At 59.8% G+C, this 11690-nt stretch overlaps 1 protein-coding gene across 1 annotated transcript; it reads right to left on the reverse strand.

Annotated features, from left to right (window-relative positions):
- Positions 1–1360: 1360 nt before the first annotated feature.
- SOX1 (SRY-box transcription factor 1) lies at positions 1361–6430 on the reverse strand. The gene has a single exon (XM_045081286.1). It carries the CDS (start codon positions 5715–5717, stop codon positions 4533–4535), a length of 1185 nt encoding a protein of 394 aa, XP_044937221.1. The 5' UTR covers positions 5718–6430; the 3' UTR covers positions 1361–4532.
- Positions 6431–11690: the final 5260 nt, after the last annotated feature.

An 11690-nucleotide genomic window follows, 5' to 3' on the forward strand; every position in this document is an offset into this window, starting at 1 on the left:
CCCCTCCCGCGCCAGCCCGGGGGTGGGGGGCACCGGCCGTGTCCGGGTACCCGCGGGCCTCGACCCGACTGGAGGCAGCGTCCGGGGCTGCCGCCGGGGCGACGAGGGGCCGGGGCGCGGGGCGGAGACGGACGCGCCAAGGACAAAGGGAGGCCGGGCGCACAGAGAAAGGAAGGGACTGTGCGGGAGGCGGGAGGGGAAGGAGGTGAAGGAGAGGGAGGCGAGGAGGAAGCGCAGGAGGAACGAGCGGCTGGCGGGACGGGAAGGGGCGCGAAGGCCACGAAGCCGCCCCGACTCGGGCTCCAACGGAGCGGGGCCGGGAAAGGGCGGCGGGCGAAGCCGGGAGGCCGGCCCCCCGCGCTGGAGGGGACCCGGGCCGCGCACCGTGCGCTCCGGGCGCTGCCGCCCACGCCGCTGGGTTCCCGGGGGCGGGCAGAGCAGGGTCCCGGCGGCGCGCAGCTGGAGAGGAAGGGCCGGGCGGGGGGCGGGGGGCGGGGGGCGGGGGGCGGGGGCGGAGGAGGGGCGGGGATGAGGGCTCTGCGCCCCCCTCCGGGCCTCGCCCTCGGGCTGGGGGGCTGAGGGGCAGAGGGGCTGCGGGGAGGGGGGGCGGGCAGGGCCGGGGCCGAGGCGGGGGTGAGGGCGAGGGGGTCCCTGCGTCCCTCGCCCGGCCCCCGCGCTGTCCCGACCCTTCAGGCCTGGGGGCGGGGACCGGACCCACCTCCCTCGGCTGCTCGCCCCGGGGCCTGCGTCCCTCTCCCCTCCCCTTCTGGCCCGGCCTTTCAATCCCGCCGAATAGCCGTGCTGGAAAAGGAGCTGCGCCAAGGCCAAGTCTGCTTTTCACTTGAAGTTTCCAAGGAATCAAACCTATTATTACATTCTGCTGCCGACGCTTCTGGAGCCTCTGCCCCGCGGGCCAGGCTGCGGAAGCGGGGAGGGGGGTGAGGGGGACCTGGGAGGGGGCGGGCGAGCAGAGCGGGCGCCGCGGGCGGCGGGAGCGAGAGCCTGGCCGCCCCGGAGCGCGCCTTCCGGGGCCGGGGATGGTTTCTCGAATTAACCGGAATTTTCCGGAGACAGATCTCTGCGTGGCCCAGTCTTTGTCGGGAAAATGAAATGCGTGAATATGCGCGTTCTTCTTCTCCCACATGCACGACTTTAATAGACCCATCAGTCACGCTACCCGACACACATCTGCAGATCAGGCGCGCGCCGAACCCGCGACTGGTTTTAAAATTAATTCATTTCATCTAGCTGCTGGTGGGTTTCTCTGGCCGGGCGTGGGGGGCTGGTGTCAAAGTCTGAACAACAACCACAAAAAGGGCCCGTTAGTTTAAAAAAAAAAAAAAAAGGCGGGGGTGGCGGTGAGGAGGAGGAGAAAACCCCCTCCGGCAAACCGCACTCCGCACAGCGCGCACGGCCGGGCCGCGGCCAGGGCCGGCTTGAAGAGCGGTTCTCGCGGTCGCCGCAGCACGAAGTTCTGCAAACTTTGGACGAGACCCCAAACGAGCCCCATTCGCGTTCTCCACACGGTCTCCGAGCCGAATTGGAGTAAGCGCTAGAAATACCACCCCGTGGTTTGGGGAGCGAGAGAAGCCGCCATGTCAAAATCATCGCCACGACGTGGTTTCGTGCCTGCGGGGAGCAGCACCGGGGCGAGAAGCAGGCCCCGCGGAGCGAGACGTCTGCGGGGCCTCGTGGACTCTTTCTTCCACCAGCGTGAGCTGGAGAGACGCAGCTGGGGTGATGGGGTCTGGATCCCGAGATGAATCCTAGCCACCGTCGGCTCCCCCCAGTCCGGGTTAGTTCTAAAAGAGTCACGAGCGAATTTATACTCGCCTTTCACCACGTTCTAGTCAACAAAACAAATACAAACACGCGACATTCCAGGAATTCCTGCTGGAAGGCCTTCCTGGGTGTTTACCAAAGTGGCTCCCAGCACCTGGCCTTGCATTTCAGCCGTGTAGGAGACACCTGCGCCCAAGGGCCAAGCCGTGAGCCCGCCTTCCAAGACACCAAGGGACAGCTCTGCCTGGAGCTCCTGCCTGCTGCAAACTTTTTAGTCGGAAACACTTCCGGGGGACCCACATTGCTAACAGTGTGGTGAGCCGAGACTTGGATGCCAACAGCTGAGCCCACATACAAACCGGCTGTGAACGCATATGTGAGCATGGCCGCATCTGTCTGCCCCTTTAGTAACTGCGGGGGACGCAGAGATTAGGAGGCAACGGAAGAACCCAGAGAGTCTATTCAACTGCACATTTCAGTCAGCACGGCCTGCTCCCTAAGCTGGGTGTGGTGACTTCTCAGAGCCTCGCAGGCTTTCCCAGAGGAGACCCCATGTGGCCTTCATTCATGTATCCCCCGACTATCTCATGGTGCCGATCCCCTCAGCAATCCATATATATCCAAGCACTTTCAGGAGCCACAGCTTCACAAAGGATCGGATTTCTAAGGGTTTAAAAAAAAAAAAAAAAGGGAAGAAAAAAGAAGGGACTTTATTATCTCGTTAGAAGCAGTGGACATCATTCTTGAGATTTTTGCACTCACTTAAAAAATGCACAGTTTAAGCAAAATTATCAAAATGACTCCAAAAAATTACACATGTCAATTGCCAGGTCAGCATTTTACTTAAAGCTATTCTCTCCTGCAGGCTCAGTGCAGTGTTCATTGACCTGCTAGCGGAGGCCCATTCTGGGCTGGATCATCTGTGCTCATTCCGGGACAAGGAAAGAAAATGAAGGGGAGGCCGAGGCTGATGAAATCAACATGTTTTGATGTGGCCTCAAGGCTTTTTTTTTTCCCTCCAAAAATATAATTTCATCTTTATGTTGTGACTAAGTTCAAAATGTATTGGCTACAGTATAACTTTTAAATGCAATATTTAATGCTGTCAGATTACTTGAGGACAAAGTTTTACAGAAAACTTTAAATTCCAGAAAAAAACTGCAGTGTGCCCATAAACAACCTAGAAAAAATAGAATTAAAAAATTTAAAGCATCAAACACCCTCTGATCTCGTCGAGAATAATAAACGCCACATTCCATGTGCCCCAGTTCACTCTGGGGATGGGGGGGTGGTCGAGTGAATGTATGTGTGTGGGGGGGGGTGTGGCAGAGAGAGAATTCAAGATCCTTTTGCCCTTTCCCAAGGAGAAATAATCCAGAGGGAGGGGCTGAGGAGAGAGGGAGTGGGCCCCATTGCAGGATATTTTGGTTCAAAGAGTGTTTCCTTGAGCCAAATTCAGATAAACTCCATTTGCAATCTTGTTAATTGCAGGGGGAACTGGGGGCATCGGTGACCCTGCGGTGGTCTTTGTCATCCATCCGAGGCCGGGTCCCGCCATTGGGGTCTTCCTCCTCCAGACCAAACTGGGCAGATCCCAGGCCAGCTGGAGGACGCAGAGCCCGCCGGGTCAGCCCACAGTTACAAATAACACACCAAAGAGCCAGACTATAAAATGAGGGGTGGTGTTTGTTTGTTTGTTTGTTTTTATCCTGGTAATTATTTCTTGATCTGTATTAACACAGTAAACATTACAAAATAATCTATGATTTAAACTTTCTTCCCTTCCACTGAAAGAAGCTCCCTGAAGATTGTACCCTCCCCCCTGAGGAACCCTTACTTTTAGTTTATGCTGATAATTTCTTCCTCCTCCGTCAGATTTACTAATTGTATTTTGAGCTCACAAAACATGCATATAAAATTAGCACGTTCCAAATTATGGGGGGAAACTGGGCTTTTTTTTTTTTTCTCTCTTAAATTTATTGACTCAAAACTCGATGCATTTTTTTTTCTTTTTTTTTTTTAAGGAGAGGTCTTTTCTCGGTTTTAGAAGAAAGGCTTTTTTAGGAAATTATGTACATAATCTGAATCCCCCTCCCCACACCGCAACGCCTAAAATAAAAATTTCACAATGCATTTACAAGAAATAATACAAAAAAAAAAAAAAAATGGAAATGCTCAGATACAGAAAGTTTTACAAAAACCCAGGGTATAACGCTGCCATCTGAAAGGAGTGGGGAGATCTCTTTGTATAAATTAACAAACCAACCCAAAAAAGCGGTAACAACTACAAAAAACTCGTAAGTGTTTGGATCTGCCTTACTACATCGATAACAAATGAGAGCAGCTCCCTGGCGCCGGGTCTAGGGCCGCCAAACGCCGGCAGGAAGCGATGCAGGATGAGAGCGGGCGCGCTGGCCGGGCTAGAGAAGTTGGAGTCGCCTCTCCCTGGGTTTGGGCTTTGTCCCCTCGAGCAAAGAAAACGATTTCTGCCTCCTCCGTGAACGATAAATACTGTACAAAAAGTCTCAAGAAAACACCGGAGTCAGACCAGACCGCAGGCTGTGTCCGCGCCCGGCGGTCCCCCGGGGCTCCGGGGAAGGCGAGCCGGGGGCGTGCGTCGCCCGCGCTCGTGGCCGGTGTCTTCCTCCTCCCGAGACCGTGGAAGCGTCTGTACAAAAGCAAGGCCGCTCGGGCGGGCCGCGCGCTCCTCCTCGCGCGTCGCGGGCGCGGGCCGCAGTGTCCCCGCGTCCCTAAATGTGCGTCAGGGGCACCGTGCCGTTGACGCCCGCGCCCGCGCCCTGGTAGTGCTGCGGCAGCGAGTGCAGCCGGCTCTGCGCCGCGGCCGCCGCGGCCGCCGCCGGGTCTCCGCTCTCGCCGGCGGGCAAGTACATGCTGATCATCTCGCGCAGGTCCCCGGGGCACGGCGCCCGCGAGTGCGCGGGCGCGGGCGGGCTGCCGCTCGGCTCCGACTTGACGAGCGAGCCCAGCGCGCCCAGGGCGCCCGACGACGCGGCCGCCGCCGCCGCCGCCGCCGCCACGGCCGAGTTCTGGTGCGCGCCGCCCGCGGCGGCGGCGGCGGCGGCCGCGGCGCCGTAGGGGAGGCCGCCGTAGCCCGAGGGCGAGGCGCTCATGTAGCCCTGCGAGTTGGAGATGGGGCTGTACTGCAGCGCGCCCATGTCGTAGCGGTGCATGGGCTGCGGGTTGTGCGGGTGCGCGTGCGGGTGGTGCGGGTGCGGGTGCGCCGGGTGCGCGTGCGGGTGCGCGCCGCCCGCGCCCGGGTGCTGCCCGTAGGCCAGCTGCGCCTCCTGCATCATGGCCGCGGCCGCCGCCGCCGCCGCCACCGAGCCGGGGTAGGCGCCGTTGGCCCAGCCGTTGACGTGCGCGTAGCCGCCGCCCGCCGCGCCGCCCGGGCTCTCGAGGCGCTGGCCCACGGCCGCCGCGCCCACGCCCACGCCCACGCCCATGGCCACGGCCGCGCCGCCGCCGCCCGCGCCGGCCGCCAGCAGCCCGCCGGCCAGCGAGTACTTGTCCTTCTTGAGCAGCGTCTTGGTCTTGCGGCGCGGCCGGTACTTGTAATCCGGGTGCTCCTTCATGTGCAGCGCGCGCAGCCGCTTGGCCTCGTCGATGAACGGCCGCTTCTCGGCCTCGGACATGACCTTCCACTCGGCGCCCAGGCGCTTGCTGATCTCCGAGTTGTGCATCTTGGGGTTCTCCTGGGCCATCTTGCGCCGCTGCCCGCGGGACCACACCATGAAGGCGTTCATGGGCCGCTTGACCCGGTCTTGGGTGGCCTTGGCGCCCCCCCCGCCGCCGCCGCCGCCGCCGCCGCCCCCGCCGCCGCCGCCGCCGCCCGCCCCGGCCGGGCCCGACAGGTTCGTGGGGGCCTGGGCGCCGCCAGGCGAGTGCAGGTCGGTCTCCATCATCATGCTGTACATCGGGGCGGCCCGCGGGTTCACCGGCACCGCGCGGGGAGGGCCAGGAGCATAGACGGCCGGGGGGGTGAGGGATGGACAGGAGCTCAGTGGAACGGAGCGAGACGTGGGGAGGGGGAGAAGTCCTAGCAGAGAGAAGAGTGGGGGGAGGAGGAAGCACTGACAACAAAACAAGAGGCAAAAACACACGCACTCAGCGCAGGTCCGGCTCACAGGTGCAAAGTTTCTCCTCGTGCTCCAACCACTCGCCGGAGAGGGGCGATGGCCGGGGTCGCCGCCGCCGCCGCAGCCCGGTCGCCTCGGCCGAGCGGTGCAAACAGGTGCAGTCGTGGCCAAGTTGCAGCTCCACTTTTCGGGACGCGAGCGGTGCGCGGGGCCTGGCCCCGGGCTCTCTGCCTCCTCCTCGCCGGCCGCCGCCGCGCGCTGCCTCCTTCCTCCTGCACTGGGTCCTCGGCGGCCTCCCAACTCCGGGGCTGCAACTTCTAGCAGCGCGGCGTGCCGCGTGCGCTGGGCATGTGCCGGTCCCAGGTGCCCGGGGGGAGCGAGGCGCCGAGGGGGGCGCGGAGGGGGGCCGTTGGGGAGGGGGGCAGGGGGCAGCGCCGGGAGCGCAGGCGCGCGGAGAGGGCCTGAGAGCGGGGCCGCCGAGCCCGGGACTGGCTGCCCACTGCCTGCCCGAGGCCGTGCGCTCGGAGCGGAGGCGCACGCGGGGCCGGCGGCGCGCGGGGCCCAGCAGCCATACGCCGGGCCCGGGCTGCCATTAAATGAGCGCGCCGCGGCCAATGGGAGCCGGCGGCGGCGGTGATTTGCATGGCGCGCTGGCGAGTGACGTGGGGAGGGAGTAGAGGCTCGGGGCGCGGGCGGCGGGGCGGGAGGAGGGGAGGAAGGAGGGGGAGCAGGGGCAGGAAGGAGGGGGAAGGAGGCCTGGGAGGGGGCAAAGCCACGCTGCTTCCTGAGCGCGCGCGGCGGCGGCGAACCCCGAGCTCGCCCTCCTCGCCTCTCCCGCCCGCGCGCTCCGAACGATTAAGGTGGGGTTTAAAAGCGGAGCCGAAGAAAGAATCGTCCGGGGCGGGAGGAAGAGCGGGAGGAGGGGCGGGGGGTGGGGAGGGGATGCAGCCTGGAGCCTGCGTAAACCAGGGCAGTGGAGATCCGGCCTCTGCACCCCCGCCGGCCAACTCTGCGCTTGCTGGGAAGGGGAAAGTTGGGACCGCGGCGGGAACCTCACCCCCAGCTGGGCCCGAGGCCTCGGAGGGACAGGCGCGCCCTCGGGAGCCAGAGGTAGTTGGGGGGCGTCTGAGATGTGCAACTCGAAAGCCCCGCATGGGTTCTCCTGTGAGGCCCTCCCAGGGGTACCTGCTCCGCCGCCGCGCGCTCGAAGTTCTCCAGTGCCCCCTCTCGTAGGAAGGCCTTCCCAGTCCAGGCCCCAAGAATTCCCCTAAAGGAGGGGGCGGGCGTTCTGTCACACTTGGCTCCGTAGCTGCTTTTAGGATCAGCCCTGAACTTTTTTTTTTTTTTTTTTTTTTTTTGAGGGTGTTTTAATGAGCCTGGGGGTTTTGGGCGCGTACTCTTCTCAACCTGGCTTCTTCCTCCTGAAAAGAAATTGCCAGGGGCTCGGAAACAACAGATCTATCTGAAATCTAGCAGCAACTCAACAACAGCTGAGAAAGTTTGTTTAAATCGCAAAAGAACGGTGGCTCCCACGCTCTTCTGGAGCGAGTCTAACCGCATCTGTTTATCTAAGAACTGTGAAAACTGTGAGCGGAGCGGGGCCCACTGGACACGGAGCTGGGGAAGTGGGGCCTCGCGACTGAGCGGCAGATGCGGTGTTCCTACACCGTGCGAAAGGAAGGCCTGGTTCTTGGGAGGAGGAAGCGCCCCCCCCCCCGCCCCTGCGGTTAGAATTCCCAAACTTTAAAGTGTCTTCCATCTGGGTACGCACAGGAGATTTCCAAACCCAACCTCAAAGCCCCCCACCATTGCGCCCACGCTGCTGATTCCGTCCGAATGATTAGCAAGTGGCCCAGAGACGTCCTGCAGAGAATCCGTTGATCCCAAGCACCCGTCAAGTGTGCTCCGCGCGGGGGTCCGTGAGCCCCGGACAGGGAGGTGCTTGGAGGCCGCGGGTGGGTAAAGCGGAGCCGAAGCAAAGCGGCGCGACTGACCGTCTTGTAGTCCAAGGAAACGTGCTAGGATGCGCACGGCCCTAGGCGTACGAACAGGGTGTTCAGGTGGCTGGGCGGTGCCCACCTGACACCCTACCCGCCCATTTAAGAAAAAATTCTGAGGTTGTGAATATCCCGAGCCCTTGGCCTGTCCAGTGTGCAGGAGTCGTCCTTAGGCTCCTCTCAGGAACGCGATGGGTGCTGTAGGCTTTTTATCACTATTTCAAGGTCGCTGCCGTAGCCAGTGCCACTGCAAATCGGTCTCTGCAGATTAAACTGCTTCTGTTTCAGGCCATTCAACGTTTCATAGTGAGCTCATCAAACATTACATAATTATATTAGAAAGGAAACTTCATTTTGTATTTAGTTTTTCACTAAATATCTAGGTTATAAACTTGGTTTGCAACTACCTTCTCATTTCATCAGTCGAGTTTGTTAAATCTTTTGATCTGTTGTGTATGCACTACCTCCAAATATCAGTTACATTGTGCATGAACAAAAAAAGGAACAAGAACATGGTTTAAGAATGCTACAGCCTCGTTTTTCTTCTGATAATTTAGGAGACGGTGGGTGTGCAGTGAGATCCAGTGTGTTATGGAAAGTCAGCAAGACTGAAATAAAGGAAATGGTTTACAAATTATAAACTATATTATCCACTTAGCAATTGAAAAATTTCTTTTCCTCTGCTTTTCAATTTAGATTTTAAACTAAATAGCCTAAGACCCCCTGAAAATGCTTTGTGTGAGTCAGGCTTGGCACATTATTTTCCATATCAATGGAGCAATTTATTTTATAAACACCCTGCACTCCAGTTAGCATTGCTGGAATGCTTTCTTTATGCTTTGGGGAACTTGGATAGCCGACTTTGAAATGGTCTGGTTTCTTTCTGCCACAGTCCTGAAAATTGTTTCCAAATACGATGTTACCCTTGTTCTCCAGAGCATCTAAACAGGTGGTCAATGGTTTCGCCTTGTGTGAGATCTTGCTAGTGCTTAGCGTTCGGGGCGCACCCCATAAGCCCTTTTTAGTGACGAGATGTTCCCTGGGCCCAAGCGGGCGCACACACTATGGGTGCCCACGTGCAGAAGCATTAAACCGGAGCCGCAGGTGTAACTTGTTGCCAAGGGAGAAATGATTGGCAGCAGCCGCCTGTGCCAATTAGGCAGTGGCAGGGCCGTGAGTGCCAGACCTCTCAGTGCCTTCCATCCTGGCATGGAGACCGAGGAGCGTCATACCAACTCCTGCCGGTAATGGCTTCTGGGAGCCTCACCGGCCTGCTCCTTCCGACTCCTCTCCCCAGTGACTCTTTAAAGGGAGAGAAGACAGTCCAGAAACCAGCTTGAAAAACCAGCTCCTTTCCCCAGTTTTGTGTCTCCCTGCCACCCTCCACCCAGGTTGGCAGGGGCCTCCTTCAGACGGAGAGCTTCTCAGAGGCAGGGCCCTGGAGGGTCTGGAGACAGGCTGCGTGGCTTCCCAGGGATGTCAGGGCCCAGACCCCGAGTGGGGGGGATGAGTTTGCTGTCCATGGACCAGATTTTCTCTCCCGGCTTCTCGGACATCTCTTCCCTCAGAATGCCTAAGTGAAGACCAGCCTGGGAGTGTGGATGAGTAAAGATACTTTCTGTTCTTTTGTTTAACTTGTGGGCATGATCCTGAAGGAAAATTCAGAGCCAAGCATCCTTAGAGGAAACGAGAGACACATGTATGCTGATGTATCCGCACATGTGTGCACACAGAATGTGTGTATGGACGTGCACACGTGTGCATAGATGTGTACACACGCAGGATACGTACACAGAGATGCATACATGCCCACAGAGGATACGTGCATACATCGACACACACGCGTTCAGGCAGGATACACGCATACGTGTACATGGGCGTGGACACATGCAGAATATGTGTGTATATGTGTATGTGGTGTATTTACACGATTACACAGAAGCCTTTGCCTTTCAAATAAACTGATTACTGAACTCCAGCACCAGTAGAGTGAACTGTTTTTGTGGAGTCACTGAAACTTCTGGCTCTGGCTTTGCCCCCCTCTCTGTGGTTGGCGCTCAGAGGAGATGTTAAACGCAGAGAGGGTCCCTGTGCCTAGCGTGTCCGCAGATTCTCCCCAGCGCTCTTCCAGGATAGCTACATTTCAGGCCCCTAGAGGTGACTTTCCGGTAGCAGAGACAGTCTAAAGCCCCGCGCAGTGGTGAGAGGGACAGGTCTGGAGTTGGGGGGGTGGGGACGGAAGTCAGTGAAGGGTCCACGTAGGGGAGCCGCGAAGCCTAAAAACGCCCGTCGTCCGCGGCCTCGGCGCAGTCGGGCCGTCCTGGGGACCCCCGCCCCGGGGATGCGCGCAGACCGCCGCCGCCGCCCTCCCGCGGCTGGGCTCCCGCGGCTTCCCGGTCGCCCGCCGACCCAAGCCCTGCGTCGGCGCCTCGATGCACCGTCCCGGGCGCAGCCTGGCAGGCTCTGGCGTCGCCCCAAGGGCTCAGACCGGAGTCGAGGGAGGCAGATCCCGAGGGACGGAGCCGCCAGCTCAAGGCCGGATTTGGGGCGAGAAGACGTGCTCGGAGAAGGAGAGCGAGCGGGGGGAGAAGGCGGCGGAGCGAGCGAGCGCGGCGGGGAGGAGGACCCGGAGGCAGCTGGGGCCTTCGGGGTCGTCTCCGCCGACAGGAGGCGCAGACCAGGAGAGGCGGGAGGGACGGCGGCGCCGGCGGGGGCCGCTGGAGGGGGACAGCGGCGGGAGGCGGCGGGGCCGGTCGCGCGTCCCCCCAGCCCGGAGCCGCGGGAGCGCGGGCCGCGATCGCCGTCTGCTGGCCGCGGCCGCCCTCGCCGCCTCCACGCTGCGGGCCTCCGGGCCCCGCTCCCCGCCGCGGCGCCCCGTTTCGTTCCCGGCTCCTGCAGCCTCGCGCGCGGCTCCGGGGCTCGGCGCGCGCCTCCGGGGCTTTTGGAGCCGGGGTGCGCGGGAGAAGTCTGGGGGGCGGCGGGGCGGTGCCGCTGGTCCGTCCCGGGTCCCCCCGCGCCCTGGGTGCCCCCTCTGCGCCCTGGCCCTGCTAACTTGGCCCTTGTTCCCAAACAAAGCCAAAGGAGCCAAAGTAGCACAAAAGTTTCTTTGTTGATTTTTTTTTTTTTCTTTTAAAGGGGAAAAATAGTCATGGAAGAGGGGAGAGAGGAAGGAGGAGAAAAAGAAGCGCTCGCCAGTGTGGAACTTCCAGCCGCATCTGTGCCGTTTCGGGGTAGCAACGGACCGGGGACCTTCGCAGCCGCTCTGAGCGCGCAAGTCCCGCGTCCACTCCTCCCGCTGGGAGCGTCCGGGTGAGCAGGGCTGAGCCTGTGGCGTCCGCGGGAAGGGGGAGTACAGGCAAGCAGGGCTTTCTTTCCAGCCACCAGTGTGGAGATCTGTAAATTCACCCCGAAGAGCAAACAGCCCGCGTGCGCGCGTGTGTTGTTTTGTGCCTCCTCGCTCTCTGGGTGAAAGCGTTTGGAGAATCTCTGGGAGCTTTCGAGTAGGGGCCCATCCTGTGAGCGGTACTCACACATATAATTCAAATTTCACAGCTGACCTGCTCTGAAAACCTCAATCAGCTTCTAATTGAAGGGAAAACAAAATATTGCTTCCCTACAGCAGAGCTAACGATTTAATCATTATATCAGACATTATAGCTTTTAATTAGGCTAATGCTGATACTGTATGGGAAGAGATAATTCAGCACAGTTCTTGATGAATTCTGTAATTGGGTTAACGGCGGAGCAGTTGGGGGAGAGACGTCAATATTCAAGCTGCGTCTGTAGCCACCAGGTTTATGAATGAAAGAGAGAA

This window comes from Mustela putorius, unplaced genomic scaffold (genome assembly GCF_011764305.1).
Source record: "Mustela putorius furo isolate JIRA1106 unplaced genomic scaffold, ASM1176430v1.1 tig00000551_pilon_pilon_pilon, whole genome shotgun sequence".
NCBI lineage: Eukaryota > Metazoa > Chordata > Mammalia > Carnivora > Mustelidae > Mustela > Mustela putorius.